Genomic DNA, 19,431 nt, shown 5'->3' on the forward strand with positions numbered 1-19,431 from the left:
TTTGTTGTTGAGGGTCAACTCCATGTACAGTAATGGCTAACCTTACTGGGCCTGCATGACACAGACCCATAGTGTGTCTATATATTATATATGTAAATTGATCACCTAAATAAAGGATGCTCTATAAGAGCAGCCTGTAGCAGATTTGGTCTGCTTTGATAGTGATCACCATAGTAGGTCTACCTTTCTTTAGCATCAGTGATCACAGTGTGATCTGGCCTCCCTCCTCTTCTTCCCCTCGCTTGTCATTCATAAGATTCTCGCTGCTGTAACAAGAGGAGGGGCTCTCCTCTCCTCTCCAGTCTTGCACCTCACGCTGAGATATCGCTCTGCAGGCTCCCTCAGCAGCCAGTCTGCCAGCAAACAGCCTGTGACAGAGCGACTGGCAGCGGCAGCGCGAGTAACAGCCTGACAGACACAGGCGAGGGCTGACGGAGGTGCTTTCCCGGAGCTGCGAGGTCGATTCCCGGAATGGACACTTTGCAACCCGGTGTGCATTTAGGTGCACTGGGTGTCACATAGCAGCATCTAACTAGCCAAGCCACCTCACTGCGCACGGATTTTGATGGACCGTTTTCTTACCTTTCTTTGCATCTGCAGCGGGAAATGATGGAGCGTGCAGCCTAGGATTACATTTCTCTGCTTTGATGTGTGATTTTTAGACTACACCATGTTTTTCCCTCTTTTAACAGACATTTTTCCTCACAGAACATCATCTCGTCGCTGGCAGATGCACGCTTTGCCCTTCCTACCTGTGCTTCTTCATTAACATAAGCTGTGTTTTGCAGATTTCCCCCCCTTTTTGCATCATCTCCACAAGTAGAACAGCAGTTCACAGCAGACATGCCTCTCCAACGCTGGCTGCTGAAAACCCGCCAGTCGGCTTAAAGAAAAAAAATCCGGGGTTGCACCGACATGGATGCTGGGAGCCGGGCTGCGATGGTCGGGGACGGAGCAGCCAATTTCACGGTAGCCCACCTCAGGCTGGATCTCATGAACGCCTCGAGCACGCCGACCCGGTGGGACAGCAGCACGAGCCCGCCTGCAGGGGGGGCCGGGCTGGACGAGCAGGAGCGGATCATCCGGGAGCAAGCCTACCGGGACTTCACCACCACGATCCAGGTGCTCATCCTCATAAGTTCGCTGCTAGGTAAGTGGAATTATACAAATGAATATGCTGTGCATCAGACAGAAAGGACCCAGAATCGTGCAGACATTTTTACAATAGAGTCACGTTTCTACTTCAATGAGCCTCAACAGTTTGATTCCTAAATCTGGGTCGAGGAAACTTCCCATGGGGACACCCACTCTGTCAGAATTAATCATAAATCTAAGGAAACAGGTAAAAGGAAACACGACTTCCAAAAGTAGCCTGCAAGACTCGTCTTTATCATAATGGACCTTGAATTGGATTGTTTAAATTAGAGTCTTATATCTAAAACAAACACTGTACACAAATTACAATTTTATACCTCCAAAAACACGGCAAAAACAATCAATTTTAATAAATAAAAGATGTGAAATTATAGACAGTAATATAAACAAAATCAAGTTTGCTGGCATCCCTCATTAAAACCATTCCGTCAGTGATAGCTGCAAATGAATCTCCTTTAGCTGCATCCTTCTCTGACTCTCCTCTACATTTAAAATAATGTTTAGAATTCAATTGAAAACACAATATACCTTCAAGCCCATTTAACTTGGAAAATAAATGCTGAGATGCCCCCCTCTCTAAACTCTCTACATGTCAGTGTTTTCAGACTTTACTGCACGTGACAGTGTGGGATGTAAGTTTTTTTCCAGGGATGATGAAGGACAGTTAGACCTGATGTGCACACAGTTATAATAAACTCCATTTCCCATTGTTATTTTGAAGATATAAGGAAGTCAAGACATACAGGTCTTTGGAAATTGCTAAACTTTCCAGTCAGCACACTTGCCTTATAGCACTGCAGCTGTCCATATGGATGCACTGTGGAGTACAACAGGTTACTGTATGACATACATTATCCATGGACCTGTCAGCTTGTTGTCTGTGTCTGAGTCTTTGTTAGTTTGAAGTTTAACAGCATCAGTATGTATATTATTATAGAAAATACAAAATCATACAAGAAAAAAAACCTGGACTGAAGCAAAATGTATCGTGTATTTAGTGGCTTCTTTAATTACAGAGAGCATTTTGTTTGACAACCCAGGGAGAGACTGGCACATTTGTACAGGCTCTGGTGATAAACCTGACAGGTGTAAGCTGTTTATTTCATCATGAAATTGGCAAATACTAGTAGCAATAAATACACACTTTGAGCTCCTTTCAAGCTGAATCTGTTCTGGCTTTGCGACAAATACTCCCGCTCGTGCCAGTGGAAACAAAAGCTGCTCTGATGATGACGATGGAAGTGAGAAAGGAGCCTTTTTGAATTGATGGACGGCACCAGAACATCTTACTAACACAGTCCTGGCTAATTAGCAGCCAGAAAAATCCTCCTGTCTTAAATGAGTGCTGTCTATGAACAAGTTATTTGGCTGTTCACATTGAAATCCTCCTCCTCCTCATGATTGCCTGTTCTGAAAAGTACGGACTCAATGAGAGGCTGGACTTTGTGCCGCTCTCACAAACAGTCCATCATGATGAAATCGGGAGAAACAGACAACAAAACCAGCAGAAAATGACCAGCTTACTGCTCTGACTCAATACCTCCTCCTGCTGTGCGGTGCAATGTGGCAGGGCCAGGACAGCATGGCATGAAGGCTGCAACATATTACCAGAGAGTGCTCAAACTGCTCAGTTTTCTGTTTATTGTCTGTTTGTCTCAAAGAAGATGTAACATATTACTTTTCAAGCGGCCTCATTGTTATTAATCCAAAGTTTCAAATAAGTGAGACATCCGTTACATTACTATTAAAAAGGTTACTGGCTAGATTGATATTGAAGTAATAAACTTAATCTACACTGTAAATTCTAACAAGTTAAGTTAGATTACCTTTTTTAACAACTTTTCTAAAGATGTGAGCACTTAATGTCTCCAAGTACAGTTTAAAACCCGATCAGTTAGTTCAACTCAAACCATTTGAGGAAACTTAACTCTTTTATTTATCGTTAAGGTAACTTAAATAAATTAAGTAAACAGTACCCATTCCATTCAGCGTAGGGATGCACGATATTATCGGCACGTTATCGGTATCGGCCGATATCGGCTTAAAAATGAACTATCGGATATCGGCCAACACGCCAATATAATTAACCGATAAAATAATGGGCTGCTGCACACTTGATTAAATGCCCGGCGCAATGTCCCCGGCGCAATGTCCCCGGCGCGAAGAAGACCTGCGCGGCGCAGCGTGATGACGTCACGTGTGTCTACCTGCAGCATGAGAGAGTTAGAAGCCAAAATGTCGGTGGTGTGGAAGTTTTTCAAAGTGTCCGAAATAGAAAGCAAAACTGCTATTTGCAATGACTGCTCAGCTTCGGTGATGCGAGGAGGAGCCAAGGCAAAGTCTTCAACATCCTTCGCGGCCCACCGTAGACCAGACGGTCTCATTTCAGTTCGGCTTTAATGGTCTATGCAGGCTATGAATGGAGCGTCCTCCGTGGACTGCCTCCTTCGAAGGCTGCAGCCCGTGGATTGGGACACAGCTTAAGACAAACCTCATTACATTGGACTTTATTGCTGATAATATTTTTTATTCATATTTTTAGGTAAAATTTTAATGGGTTTTTTTCAACAGACATGCACCATCATAATCACCATTGCAGCCGTTACCTTTACAACAGTCATCAATACCGTAGACTGCCAGCTACCACACCGGAGATTTAACGGAAAAGGGTTAACTTTATGTTCCCAAAGACAGTCTGTTTAACCATTGATTATTGAAAACAGGAGTGTCGTCAGTGAATACATTAAAAATGAGACGCATCAAATACCTGAATCAATGACAGAGGTCGCCACTGGAACATCCGGCGCGGGGATGATTGGAGACTACGGTCGTTTAACACAGCAAAAAAAAAAAAGGAAAGCAATTTGAACACGGGCGACTCTTGACCGGCAATGAATACATGAATAACCAAGAGAATAAAACAATGAATAATAAATGTGAAGACGCTCCAGAGGGCTTTTCTTTGAGGTTTTCTTTTCATAAATGTGAGTTCAGGATTCTCAACCCACTTTAACAACATCAAAAAGGTTTTTGAACCTTGATTAAAGAAAAGACAGAAGAATGATTGATAATCAGACTGCACTCACTATCAAGGATATACAAGATATCCAGACTGCTCTTTTGTTGTCCTGATAGAGGTCGGGTTTAATTTCTCTCCATCTCCAAAAGAGAATCTACGAGTGACAAGTGGCAGCTCCGAAGTATTTGAGCCATCCAAAGTCTTGTATGCAGTCAGGGTTCACGTACGTTCATATATATTCAGATCCAGTCATGTATAATACATGAACACAGATCAGTTTCTTATATCAGTTTGATACACGATTCACCAAAATGAAAAAGATTATACGTATGAATCATGTATGTCCTTTTTAGTTCCTGTCCTCATTCGAGATGTGTAGAAGTTAGAAGTGTAGGAGCGGCTGTGGCTGAGTGGTAGAGTCGGTCGTCTTTCAATCGGAAGCTCGGAGGTTCGATCGCCAGCTCACTCAGGCTATATGTCAAAGTGTCCTTGGGCAAGACACTGAACCCCAAATTGCTCCCGGTGGCATAGCCAACGGGTATGAATGTGATGACTGATTGACAGTTGGGCACTTTAAGTAGCAGCCTCTGCCATCAGTGTGTGTGTGAATGGGTGAATGTGACATGTAGAGTAAATGCAGCTTTGAGTGGTCGCACAGACTAGAAAGGTGCTATTTAAGTACAGTCCATTTAGCATCCATTTAGAACCTTGTGTTTTTAATGTCTCACTCTGGAGACAAGATTGTTGTCTGTGTTGTTAATATCTGACTTTGGTTGGATGTTAACCTCGTATTTCCCAGTCATGAGTCATGTCATGAGTTATTCTAGTTAGTTATGGTTTTGTTTTTTGGGGTTCAGATATTATTTCCTGTTTTATTTGGTCATTTTGTCTCTTGTTGGATCATTTCCTGTTTTACTTTGTCACCATTTCTCTCGTGCTGATCCACTTCCTGCCTTTGTGTTTCCCGCTTGTTTGATTATGTGCCCTGCCCTGATTGTTTTCACCTGCCCCTTGATTGTCTCACCTGTGTCTGATCAGCCTCACCTCCTAAGTTTATTTAGTCTCCACGCTCCCTTGTCTCAGTGCCAGTCCATTGTCTTTGTCTATGTGAAACCAACGTATGTCTACACTGATAATACCTGCTCCTAGTTTCCCCGTGGCTCCTCGTGTTATACTGTTGTATTTTTTCCCTTAGATTATTTGTTACCGTGATTTGTTTGAAGTAAGTTTTGGCTCTGCCTTTTGGTTTTCATTTTTTTTTGTCTTTTGTTGGATTTAAGATTTAGTTTTTGCATTTTGCCTCAGTTGTTTGCACCTGGGTCCTTTTTACCTTTTTATTTTACCACAACTGTGACAGAATTATTATTATTGATAACACATACTGTATATATTGTACTATATTATATTATACTGTATTATATTATACTAATTATTCCATATTGCAATTTTACTTCATATTTCTTTATTAGAACTCACTTCATATTTCATATCATACTACATTATATACATATACATACTGTATGTTACTGCCACTTTTATAATGCATCTTATACATTATACCTCATATCATACTGTATTATCTCGTACTGCTAAATGCTGCTGTTACCCACATATGTCACTTTATATCCATAGAACCAGCACCTAAAGTTCATTCATCACTGAGGTCACACCTAGTGTCCTCTGTACTTATTGCACCGACTTGAGCGTCATATTGACCTTCTTAACCAACTCTCAAAGAGAAAGCATGTCGGAAACTTTCCCTATAATTAGCTATTTTTTAACAGTGTATAATTTTTTCCTGACAAAGCTCAGATCAGAGGTTTGTAAATCTGATTAATGTGCCCCAGTGTGCACGGCGGCGGCTGACATGACTCATTGTAATGACGTCTTTGGGGAATTAGAGTACGGGTATTTGGCCTATTTGGATATCTGGCTCTCTATTGTTTTGTTACCATTCACAAATAAAGTCCTTCATTCAAACTACCAGGATGCAACCAAGGTGGTGTCAAACATGCTAATTATGTTTCACACTTTGAAATGCGATGTTTTACTATGTCGAGACACCTGCGTGAGCTTCACTGATAACAGCAGCTCATTAACACCACTCCACGGACACAAACTTCCCCGAGTGTGAGGCAGACAAACAAAGCATTTTTAATGTATCAAGGTTTTTTTTCCCCCCTCATGTTGCTACCTGTAGCTGCCTTTGCTAAGTGGAAAAAGCAATCATGTTTAATGTTTGCCCTTTCTCCCCATTGGCTGCTGTGAGGACTGTTGCTAAGGTGTTCCTCAAGTGCTGGATGAGTATTTCAGGCACAAAAGGACAAAGTGATTTTACAGACAAAACAAGCTCCGAGTATAAAAGAGTGGATGAAGACGCTCACTACAGGACATGTTGCATTAATTAGGCACTTTGTAACCAGGGCCTTCTTAAAAGCCACTTATATTACTAATGTAGATTTATCTAGATCTCAGCTGCATGTAGGAAGAGAAATAAGGTGTGATATTTACCATAGTGCTTTTTTAGTTTAATAAAATATCTCCAATTTAGTCCTGTTTAGGTGGTAAATGCTTTAAAATTAGTGTAACAGAGCATATTTTTCTAATGTTAAATATAGTGTAGAAACTGTGATCCGACATACATCACCTGTATTGCGCTATAAGAGGGTGTGACATCACACCATTGTAGCCGTACTGAAACACACTCTCACACAGCTCCAGTTAGAGAGCTCTCCTGCTGCTAAATTTACCTCCAGGAATGAAAGTGATGAGGGATGAGGTGTTTAAGAGGAGGGTTGTAGTTGTTTGACCTCAACAGCCAAACACATAGACACTGTCACGATTGATAGTCTAGGCAGGAAGGACCCAACTGCAGATGGTTACAGTGTCTGCTTCTTAAGGGTTAAAGACCCCCTCCAGTGAAAGTACATTTTTAACCTTGTAAACATCTCCATGTGGTGTTGTTCAAGTGCTTCAAGACATATCAGGGACAACATGAGCAGTCATCTCCATGGCTGTGCCTGTCTGCTTTTAAACTGCAGTGTACCAAGGACAGGCTGAACTACATGTTTTCAAATTGGCAGGTTTGTGACGTCACAAACCTAAGGAGCCAATCCCGTTAACAGATGGGGTGACGCTATGCTAATTACTACATTTCATGCTAGCTAAGCTTCAACAAGTTGCCGCTAAATGATGGCAGAGACGTGTTTTGTTTTCACGATGGAGGGGGCAGTTCGAAACATGCATAGTAGGCGGGGACTATGCAGATTCAGGAATTTTTAATGAGGAAGGATTTTCACAAGGTAATTAAATGTACTACACGCATTCATGCCCCCCACAGGATCATCTTTAATAACTTGAAATTAGCGATAGAAGGGCGCAGGTTTAGCTCAGCGTCCCTAAGTCTTTAAACATTTTTGTTTTTTTAATTACCGTTAGCACAATCTTCAGGTCGAAATAACCAGCCGCTACCGTCAGCTAGAGCTGTGATTTCAGGTTTAGGCTAATTAGCAAACACTAGCATGCTGAATTTGCTTAGCATCATGCTAAATTGTCATATCTCTTTCAAACTTTAACTGAATATTTTAGTTTGCTTCCTCTAACCATTTCTTACCCACCCCCGTTTTTTTTGCGAAAGCTGCAATCTTTTCTAAATCTTAATCAAGTAGAACGAACGTTGCTTGAGAAAGCAATCATTTCCAAAACACTGGCATTGGACATAACCTCAGGTTTATCATAGTTGTACAATGTTGACATTACATCATAGGATAATTTTAGTATTGTTCTACAATAACAGAAAACCGGGGTGAGAAGATCAGGGTGAATGAGGAAGATATCTGTTTGCATCCATTTCCTTCTTTCAGTTTCTTGTAACCATGGCCATGTCTTTCCCGAGACAAATATTCTTCCCCTGTAGTCATTTGTAAAGGGTTTGAAAGGGCACCGACAAACACTGTAGCGCTGACAAAAGGCTGCCAGATCAGGCCTCATTAATGGCTTATTTTGAAAGGCCGTGACAAAGGATCTATTTTTTCCTTCAGTTTGGAGGGTGTTTCTTTCTACCCATCTCTTTGCGTCACAATGTCACTATTCTTCCTCTTTTGAAAAGATCTCGTCTGAAGCCTGTTCATCATAACCGTCATCATTACAAACAGAAGTTACATTTTTATATGGTAAAACCTGAATATGTAAAAATGTGCATACAATATGTATTAGCTGGGTTTTATGTAATGCTGCATTTTAAACAACAGCCATTTGTGCTAATTTCATTAATCCGAGAGTCAGCTTCACAGAATGCAGAGGCTGAGCATTAATTACCGCTATATCAGGGTTTCCCTGAAATGCTTCTCCTGTGTGCTGTTGTGTAACGCTGTAAAAGCACAACATGTTCCCTAAAAAAAGCTTCTTCCAGCTCCGTCTTAAACCTCTCAGGCCAAATTTCAACAACCTAATCCATGATAATTAATTTTTATATCCAACCATGCTTTTATTTTGAAAGTGCAGCGTGTCTTTAAGCTTGAATGTGTGCGATTTATAAGCCGTTACCAGATTTCATTTTCTTGCACGTCACTTCTTCGACGACTGTGGCCTGCTTTCGAACATTCGCTGACATCAGAAACAAATAACCGTATGAAAAATCAAACACTTTTCTCCAGCAGAGAACATCTTGCTCTGTTTGTGACAAAGAGAGCTCAGCTAACACTCTGTGGGTAATTACATCTTGAGAGGCTGCTATCACATGTGTCCCCGTGTGAACTGACGTCAGTCGGCGCGCCACAGGGAGCAGAAAGTTCACCTTTTTAAACCTAATTAACAAGAAACACTGCCTCCAAATTATGGAGGTGTGTTAAAAATGCCACAGTGTTGCTGTCTGCACATGATCGTGTGCTGTCTCACTCAGTTTAGGTTGAAGTCATTACTCGGCCTGCACAGAGCTCCTGAGGTTCTCTACCTGCACTCATTCAAAGTTAAGAAAGAGAAATATGCTGATGACTTGTGTGCAAATAATACAGTCGTACATATTACAGTAGTTTGGATTGTCTTTAGAGAGGGGTTATTATGCTGTTTCACATTTTAAGACATATGATGTTGATGTTCAGACTAAACGTGGGTGAAGTTTCAAATCTGTAGGTAAAAGCATGTTGGAGTAATCCCCAGGCTGTGAATGCAAGGTTTCACACAGTTTTTTCTACACCCTGCGCTTTGTGACGTCACAAAGTGCAGCCTCAGCAGGCCTCGGAGAGCTGGTCAATCAGAAGAAAGAGGGCGTGTAGGGGGCGGGGTTTCTTAAAGGGACAGAGCTGAATGAGTCCTTTCAGGCAGAGGCTGTATGAGGGCCCGCACACAGCACCAGTGTGACAAAAAAAATTTAATTGGAAATTATGCTAAACTAATTCACAGGTATCACAGAGATAAATATGAAGCTTGAAATGAACGTATTACCCCCCCTTTAAGCACACACAGTTCAAGACAGAACAGTCCTTATCGTAACATTTTCAGATGGAATGTGGTGAAGCAGAGTGGAAGGCTTTTGCTATCGAGTCTTTGCATGTTGCATGAATAGTTTCCAGTTTTGTCAGCCAAGAAATAGTCTGATATTTTAATAAAGCTAATCTGCTCGAAGACATTGGTTCAAAAATATCCTGATAACTACAGTTTAAGATGCAACAAAAACAACAAGGTATTCTTGCAACGGGCAGAGAAAATTTTATCTGCAGTTAGACAAAATTAACTAATGCCACTTTCCCTTTCTTTTTTGTATTTTTTAGGGTTTGAATGTGTTCAGTTTTCTGACAAGTTTCTTTTTAATTAGTTATTTGATGCCGTAAAAAGGATGATTGACAGCTCTGTTGACAACTAAGGCTCCTGCAGCTGATCTGTTCCTGATTAGCAGAGTGGAGGAGGAACGGCGAGAGGAGACGTAACTAAAACAATCACTACAGTCATTGATGTTTCCATACCTGTGAACGTCTGCTTCAGACCAACACAAGAAGCTGTTCTGCTGTTAAAACCGCCGGCGTGCGGGATCTTTGCTTTTTTTTTTGGTGTGTTAAGTGTGCGTTTTGTGTTTGCTCGAAATGACGTCACCATCAATTTCGTACAATGAGAGCAGATGAGACCATCTATACATTCATTGGTTGGCATATTTGGCTTTAAAATGTAATGATGGAGCGACTTGAAAATCAAGCAGCTTGGACAGTGTTTTATTCAAGAATTATATGATTAAAGTTTTACTTCTTACTTCTTTCATGCAGTCCTTTTGTTCCATAATTCATTCAATCACAGTCTCTGTGCTGGTTTGAAGTTTAGTTTAGTTTGGAGTATTAGCACAAAGGACATGGTGGATACATTATTCATACATGTGACATCTCGCATAGTCGCCCTTCTTTCATAACAATGTGCAATTTAGAGTCTCCAGGTGACTACGGAACTTTTCTTTCTGGACTGTGGGAGGAAATTGCAGTGCTGGGTGGAAACCTTAAAAAAAGACAGAAGAAGAAGAAGACGCAGAAAGATCTTAACCTTTATGAATATTTTAGTTGGTAAAGGATGCATCGCCACCCATATTTGGAGTATTTTCCTTCAACTTCGAATGGTTTTGTCTTTTAGTGACACTCAGCTGGACAGCAATGCATCCATGTGGCATAAATACTGGCCTTATTATGTCTCAATTTTGTCCTTTTACTCAGATGGTAATCAGTATAAAATTCATTAAAGAATCAACCTGAAATGCTTAGTTATGATCATACATTTTAACATCTAAGCCAGTATTCCCCTGGCTTTGTAAAGCCTCAAATTAAACCCAAAATATCTCTGGTTATTTGATACTTTGAGTTGCCGTTTGAGTTTATGCAGACTGCTAAATGTCATGTTAGTAGGCTGAAAATAAAGGTAGAACCGAGGCTTGAAATTTTGATCTTAAGCTCTGCACCTCGTCTTCTTCTCCCCACAGGAAACGCCACGGTGTTGTGGTGCACCTGCTGCACCAATGTCTTCAAGTCTGTGACCAACCGGTTCATAAAGAACCTGGCATGCTCGGGTATCTGTGCCGGCCTGGTGTGCGTCCCGTTCGACGTGGCTCTGGGAGCCAGCCCTCGCTGCTGCTGGTGGCTTCACACTCTGCTGTTCTGCAAGACCATCAAGTTCCTCCATAAACTCTTCTGCTCGGTCACTGTGCTCAGCTTCAGTGCCATCGCACTCGACAGGTCAGTGCAGACAACAGGCTTCACAGTTTTTATGTCTAACTCTCCCTGTATCCTACTTTCTCGATCCAGCCTGTCGAGGCAGATGGCTATCCACCAATGACTCTGCTCAAGGTTTCTGCTTGTTAAAAGGGAGTTTACCATGCCACAGTTGCAAAGTGATTGCTCTTTGGTGGATTAAGATTGGTCTCTTTAAATAATATTACAACTGCTCTATATGTCACGTGTCATAAGATAACTTTTCTTGTGATTTGGCGCCATAAAAATACAAAATGATTGATTTATTGATGTAGTACTCCCCAATTTATACATATAGTCAAAGTAGAAGAAGATAAAACATAACTGTGTCATAACTGTGGCTTTCAAATGTTTTTAAAACCAACCTCTTACAAAACTAAAAGAGCACTCTGAGTGAGGTGTTTTGTTTTTGCTCATCTGACTTTGAAATATGAGTTTGAAAAAGGCTAGTGGCTACCTCCCACTCCCCTCACAGGATTTCAAAGTAAAACTTGACAGAAGTGGATGTTTCAAATTGCACCTCTGTTTTGGTTTATCAATACTCATTCTCTTCCCCTCGAAAGTAACAACATCTCCAGTCAAAATGGGGCTGAAGATTTTTGTTTGTCGGGGAAGAAAGTATTTTTTCAATTTCCATCTGCACCCTGCGGCGTGGACGAGAGCGGTTTTGGGGGGCTGCGATCGATGGAGCATGTGTACGCCGGGCTGAGTGGCCTCCCTGCAGCGCTGAAAGCTGCAGCTCAAAGCAGCCTGAGATGACTGCTGCTGCTGCCCACATATGATCTCTCTGTGTTACACACATACACACACACACACACACACACTGCTTTTTTTAAAGTAATGATGATTGCACCCTTAAATCAAATGAAACATTATTTATACAGCACAAGTGAACGTGTGTGTGAAAGTGCTGAATATAAAACAACTGTATAAGTCTTACTGATCAGGATGGTAGCTGCGCTTGTTTGTAGCCTTTTCTGTCGATTTAAACATTTCTTTAACAATATTTTTGTATTAATACAAATGGTTACAATAGTTATTCTACTTGTGCTGTTGCTACTTATTTCCCCCCAATATCAGAGCAGTAAAAAGGAGCTGATTTTGAACAACCAACCAAACTCCACCCTTGGAACATGAGAATTACACCTGATTACACCTGGATGAAAATAGTGGGAGGGCTAAATTTGCAGTTCAAATTGCAAAAGAGACGGAGAGTAATGTTTCATAAATAGTTTGAATGATAAAAATCTGTGTCTAAAGTCCAGAAAACTGTCCACAAATTTGAGGCTGTGCGTTACAAGGAGTAACATCAGTAGGCTACAAGCTGTAGGTGATTGATTTTAACATATTAACCTAGAGAAACACACATTTAGCTAAGAGAAAAAAACATTGCTGAGAACATAAAAAAAAGCTTTTTTGGAACGATAATGTCTTTAGGAACATTGGAACCTGTGTTCATAGATATGCTCCCATTGCTATGAGCTTACAGCTAATACGATAGCTAGCTAGCAAGCTGTAAGCTGTATTGTCACACTGGTTCTTATCTTAATTTTGTCAGCTTGTTTCTCTGGCATTTTGTCTTCCTGTGGAAAGGGAAACAGATGCTCTAAGCTAGCAAGCTTGCTAACTGTCAATTAGTAAACTAACTGAATGTTAGCAAACGTGATAGCAAGCTAACTGAACACTCAGTTGGCTTTCTAGCAAGCTAACCAGTGGAAAAACTAGTTCACACAGTTTATTCAGAAATATTATATGTGCCATTGTGTCTTGTATGGACAACTTGCTTTAAACATTTAAAAATGACAGTTAGTTGTAATTTTGTATGGGCCTCCCTTGCTTGCATCTCCAAAAAGTGTTAACTACATGCTAAACTGGCAGCAAATAGCAGCGATAACACAAACCAAAACTGCAAGCTGTGTCCCAATCCAGGGGCTGCAGCCTTTGAAGGCTGTATTTTAAGGCCAACTGCGTCACAGCGGCGCGTCGAAGGCTGTCCTATATTGAAGGCTCCTTCAGATGCGGCCGACAAATGCGTCCTCATTTTCCAGGGCATCGAAGGATCCATCAGTGGATCCTTCGCGTTGGGCCGGCAATGCAAACAAGATGGCTGACTGTTACGCGGCCGAGAAACACACTTATAAATGTAAAAGTTTGGGGTTTTAACTCAAATCAAATAGCGTGCGATACAAATTTCAAAAATAACGAAAGGGGCATTGAAACAAATTATATTTAAAATAACAGGTTAAGTTACGCAACGTTAGTTATGACCGCTAGTTAGCCAGCTACCTGTTGCTAGGCAACAGGAGCGGCGTTTGGTGATGCAAGGGCAAGGGCGGGAACAGCTGGTGACGCAAATAGGAAATCATGTGTAAACCAGACTTTCTCTTTTCACCTCTCATTTTGTTTGGGTCTACGCAGGCAATAAATGACGCATCCTCCGTAGAACGCCTCCTGCAAAGGCTGCGGCCCCTGGACTTGGGCACAAGTATAGTTAGCTCCAGTCCGTTAGCATAAGAAAATAACATTAGCATACATTTAATATCTCTTGTTTGCCGGCTGCACAAGAGCACAGAAGCTGCCTCAATCTGGATATTTTATGTTTGTGTTTGAAAATCTGGCCGTTTCGTCAATAGATTTGACGTCAATAGAATAAATTAATATGGATGAATGCAGTTTACAGGCAAAGCTTTACATCTTACATTATTAAGCCTCATTCTCCGACATTTGAAAATGCAGGACTTTATATCAGCTTAAGCACGTTGATCACAGTACAACAAATGTAAACGTGGCTTCCATTTATTTATTATGGTGATTGCAGTCAGATCCTGTTTTATTGCAGCCTCGTCTAGCCTTGGTTTTCACCGCTACAAAGATTATATGCCTCCATAGCAACTAATACAGTCAATGCTATCAAGCCGATGAATTATTTATTCTCAAGGAGGCTAATCGAGGCTGTGGAAACAGTTATAGGCTCATACAAACACACACTCGTACAGAAGCATGTGCTGATGAAGAGACGATCCAGGGAAATGAGCGAGTCCTTCATGTGATTTGTTTTGCTTATTATTAAGGGACAGCAAAAGGATGAGAGACAATCTGCATGCCATTATCTGTGCTACGGATATGAGGAGATACGCGTCTGTAGGTGTGCATTGAAAACACCCACACGGTTTCAACTTCTGCATAAAGTAGCACACCGCAGATAAAGGAAGAGAAAATCCTTTTATCCCGTTCCAATAAAACGCAGAGTGTTTTAAATATGCACTCTTCTCCTTTCTCCCCCTATGTTCTAACCCCTTTCAGTTTTTATGTTGCATATTTTATGGTAAAAGCATCATTTCAAAAGCACATTCGGGTCTACAGAACAAAAGTTTTAAGTTACTTTGTGATTTAATTTTTTTCTGATGACTAGACGGGCTTTACTGCATGATTAAAATGTGTTTTCTCAACGCATATTTGAGAATATTTTCCACAAGAGTTTCCTGTTAGAGTAGCGTTCATAAACATTTTCATTCTTTAAAGTTCTAATCGCAAAGATCTCAGTTTCGTTGTCTTTGGCGGCACCTGTGGCAATAAACGGTAATTGCGGGAGCACACTTCTCAGATATCCAGACAGTGTTGCAGGTGTGACGTCCACGGTTGGCTCCGGTTGTAACTCTTGATTTTCCTCGCTGACGGTCGCTTTCCTTTTCAGACTGTTTGCTTCATCTGAGCGTCGAGTTTGTTTCTTTTTCTTTGGATTTTCACTTATTGTTGAAGTTGTGTCTGTAGTCATCCATCTTTTCTTTGTTTGTTCAGCCATAGTAGATTACTGTTTACTCGCAACACTTGCAGAGAGCGGAAAAGCAGCCGCTTAGCTCCTCCTACCCTCTCTGGCAGACCAACCACTGCTGGCTGATGGAAAACGCGTCACTAACTGGGCGCCGCTTGTGATATTTTCCATGAAAGTCGCCACAGACAGTCTGTAATACTGCAAATGCAAAGGCTTTCATCAGTGGGCCATAGGCTCAATCACCATTGTGTTACTTCATTGGGCGATAGTGACTTAACAGACATTTATTTAAATGAAAATCTCCAGTTTATCGCTCTAATACCTTACAAAGTAACAGTGACAAATTCTAATAATAAGCCTCTGTAACTCAGTGACACTTAAAAATGTGTCAAGAGGCTGCAGGATAAATTTGGTGTTACAGATGATTAAAAACGACCCCATCGCTGTCCTTTTTTTCAGCATTCAGCTCATGTAATGGCTGCATGAATGGGTGGATTTGTGCTTCCTTTCCAACACTTTAACTTTCAGTAAGAAGGTCACAGTTTTGGTTGTACTTAACCTACTTGTTCAAATGAAATGTATTTTTAAAAGGAAGACATTTTAATATGCTGAGATTCTGCTTTTGTAACGGCTGTTTGTATTTCAGGAGCATCCACTTTAAATGTAAATTTTTCATGTAAATCGTCTTAAGAGAGATTTTCCATAAGCCTGCATTCAGGCTGCACTCCAGTCAGACAATAGGCCTTTCTAACAGCTGACACTTTGACTTGACATAGAAAGAAAACACAGGCGTCACTAATAAAATTAACAATGGCTCTGTTGTATTCTATTGTCCCAGTCAGCCAAATCAAGGTATCAGTACTCCAAGGGGAAGTTATGAGTTTTTGAAATGTTAGCTTAAAAAATTTCACATTATTCCAAAAATAGTTGCACCACAAAAACTTTGATAAAATAAAATTGTAAATAAGTTCAAAGAAACAAATTATAAATTTAATGATCCTAAATTTAATGCAATCTTTAACTGCTGCAACTAGTGCAACCCAATGACTGTGTATATATATGGATAACTCATCTTCATCTACTCTATATTGTACCTATTTGACACCAAAATACCCCCGAGGCAGGCGTGCCATCTTGCACTGGTGACGTCTTATGGAGCAAGAGTCTGCACAGTAGAGATTGGCTGATGGAGCTGCATTAACGACATCCCGCCCCTTCTGCTAAACAAAACACACATTTAACGTATACCGATTAAACGGCGAGGATCCCGCACGTCGGCGTGTTTAACAGCAGAACAGCTTCTAGTGTTGGTCTGAAGCAGCAATCACAGATGTGGAAACTTGACTGTAGTGATTGTTTTAGTTACATTTCCTCTCGCCCTTCCTCCTCTACTCTTCTAATACAGAACAGATCGGCTGCAGGAGCTGTATTTGTCAACAGAGCTGTCAATCAATCTTTTTACAGCATCAAATAACTAATTAAAAATAAACTTGTCAGAAAAATTAACACTTGGACGTGAATCAGCATGATAAGAACTAACTATAATGACAGAAACCATGTTTGAGAAAAATGTATTTGTCGTGTATTTTGATTTTATAGTTTGACTCAGGTCCCATCTGTTAACATGGAGGAGGCGGGCTTTATGACCTATACTGCAGCCAGTCTGCAGGGGGCGTTAGAGAGGGTTTGGCTTCATTTTTAGTGAGCTGTCATGTCGTCCATCTTTTTATACAGTCTATGAGCCATGTTCCAGCTTGTTTGTTTGCAGCCTTGATTATATTTAGGCATAAAGCTAGTTTCAATATAAATAACGGATGAAAATCAAGGGAATGGATTTTAGTCACTTACAGCTGAAAACACAGAGCGAAGTGAAAAACTAATTAAAAACTGAGCCAACAAAATATCATTATTGTCTGGATAAATATGTTTGAATGTGTCCCCAGGCGTTGAGCTTCTATTGTGGGAAGACATTTGCATGAAGCTACAGGATCTAATGAAGTGTTTTTCAGTTACAAGGCTGTTGTTTGATAAAAACAGACACTTTCCTAATTTAATTATTTTTTACAAGGGAATAAAAAAGTTTGAGAAGTGCTGCAGCATGTCCCTGAAACTAATCATACTTTTATTGTACACTTGAGCTTTTGCTGCTGGTACGTATCAAATTACGTCCTCTTATATTAAAGTCTTGATGGTGAATTTATTTGTCTTCTGTGTATAGATACTACTCCGTGCTGTACCCGTTAGAGAGGAAGATCTCAGACGCAAGATCCCGAGACCTGGTCATCTATATCTGGGTCCACGCGGCGGTGGTGAGCCTCCCTGTGTTCGCCGTGACCAACGTGACGGACGTGTACGTCACCTCGTCCTGCTCAGACGACCACGCCCGCTCGCTGGGTCACATGGTGTACGTGTTGATCTACAACGTCACCACGGTGATCCTTCCGCTCACGCTGGTCTTCCTCTTCATGCTGCTGATCCGCCGAGCGCTCAGTGCCAGCCAGAAGAAGAAGGTGATCATCGCGGCTTTGAGGACTCCCCAGAACAGCATCTCCATCCCGTACGTGTCGCAGAGAGAGGCGGAGCTTCACGCGACTCTGCTTGCCGTGGTGCTGGCTTTCTCAGCCTGCAGCGCCCCCTATGGAGCCTTAGTGGTTTATCGCACCATTTTGGCAGACACTAAAGAACTACCAATCTCATTGTTTCTGACAGCTCTCTGGCTGCCTAAAGTCTCCCTCCTCACAAACCCTCTTTTGTTCCTGACTGTGAACCGCTCGGCGCGTCACAGCTGCTTGGACCTGCTGGCCAGGATCCACAGACGCTACAGCCGCAGGAACGTGGTCAGCACCGGGGGTCTGGCCTCGTTAGGAGCGGAGGGTGTGATCGGGGAGCCGGTGGGACTGGAGACAGCCGGGCGATCCGGGAGCCAGCTCCTGGAGATGTTTAACATCGGCCAGCAGCAGATCTTCAGGCCCTCTGAGGAGGAAGAGGAAGAAGAGGAAATAGAGAATGAGGTCCCTTCTCAAGGATCAGGAGGCTGCTCTGTCCCTAAAGAGGACCAGAAGGCTCGGTCGAGAATGGGCAGCCTCAGAGGGGAGGTGATCACCAAAAAGGACCCTCTGCAGGGGACCGGAGGAGGGCTAGTCATCACCAAGGACTGCCCTCCTCCTTCAATCACAGCACCCCGGGGCTCTCCGGTCCACACGTGCGCTTACGCCTCTTCCTCTCAGGTGGCGCCGGCTACGCCCACAGAGGCCGAGGACTCCACACAGTTTGGTTTCGGACCCTTCGAGCTGCCTCCTCAGTGGCTACCAGAGACCAGGAACAGCAAGAAGAGGCTGCTGCCTCCGCTGGGGAACACGCCTGAGGAGCTGATCCAGACCAAGCTGCCCCGGCCGAGGCCTGAGCGGAGGATCAGCAGGAACAACAAGGTCAGCACCATCCCTGCTGTGGATCCATGAGCTATTCCTGCCGGCCAACGATCTGCAATGCCGGACAAAAACCATTTACAGGAAAGACATCTTGTGGTGACAGGATATTGATGTGTGAAGCTGCTCAGGCAGATGGATTTTGGTTTATTTAAAGCTTTTCACCCTTTTTCAAATTACCTGGCATGCTGAAGCCGCTGTAGTAGTCCAGCTATTCCAATTTAAAAAGCTGGACTCCCGAGGCCCTGAAGCTACTCTTTTGGACTAAAATCAATTTGATATTAATTATTTATAATATCTCTGCTCAGTCCAACTTGGACCGATCCACGTCCTTGATTTGGGACTCCGTCAATAGCAGCACGATCGAGAAGGCAGATAACATTGTGATTCTCGCTCTTTTAATCAGCGCTGGCATCAGTAGTTAAAAGAACACTGTGCAAATCTAATTACCCTGAGAGATGCACTGATATATTTCCAGAGCAAATAATGAACCTCCAAACAAAACCTTTTGGTAATGCTGTGATTGCACTCTGTAAATGAACACATCTCCGTGTCGGTCCTCTCACTCTACCCCGTGTGGGACTGTTTTTTGTAAAGTTTTACCTTAATGTTTGTGATAAACTCGCCCTTTGTTGGCCGTTTTTCTCACTTTTGGAATATTCACATTTCCTCTGATGTGATGGATGTCGTCTCCATTTGTAGATTTTAATGTAAGCAGGTTTGATGAGGTAAAAATGAGGGACGCACAATATTATCAGCACGTTATCGGTGTCTGCAAATAAAAAAATGACATATCGGCAATGACAGATATGTCATTTTTCTGCCGATATTTTCCTTGAC

The 19,431-nt window shown here is 41.9% G+C and overlaps 1 protein-coding gene across 1 annotated transcript; it reads left to right on the forward strand.

Moving 5' to 3' along the window:
- Nucleotides 1-915: 915 nt before the first annotated feature.
- Nucleotides 916-19,164, forward strand: gpr176 (G protein-coupled receptor 176). Its single transcript, XM_069657676.1, has 3 exons — nucleotides 916-1,150; nucleotides 11,127-11,379; nucleotides 17,385-19,164. Exons 1-3 carry the CDS (start codon nucleotides 916-918, stop codon nucleotides 18,622-18,624), a joined length of 1,728 nt encoding a protein of 575 aa, XP_069513777.1. The 3' UTR covers nucleotides 18,625-19,164.
- The last annotated feature ends 267 nt before the right edge of the window (nucleotides 19,165-19,431 follow it).

Source organism: Semicossyphus pulcher, unplaced genomic scaffold, assembly GCF_022749685.1.
Source record: "Semicossyphus pulcher isolate SPU_LCO1_2020_fin unplaced genomic scaffold, fSemPul1.0.p SCAF_11, whole genome shotgun sequence".
NCBI lineage: Eukaryota > Metazoa > Chordata > Actinopteri > Labriformes > Labridae > Semicossyphus > Semicossyphus pulcher.

What these genes read in the sequence shown, in the direction of transcription:
- gpr176 (XM_069657676.1), top strand. Translation starts at nt 916, where the DNA reads ATGGATGCTGGGAGCCGGGCTGCGATGGTCGGGGACGGAGCAGCCAAT. An exon ending in CCTCATAAGTTCGCTGCTAG is followed by an intron (nt 1,151 to 11,126) that starts GTAAGTGGAATT and finishes TTCTCCCCACAG; the next exon opens with GAAACGCCACGGTGTTGTGG. An exon ending in AGTGCCATCGCACTCGACAG is followed by an intron (nt 11,380 to 17,384) that starts GTCAGTGCAGAC and finishes TTCTGTGTATAG; the next exon opens with ATACTACTCCGTGCTGTACC.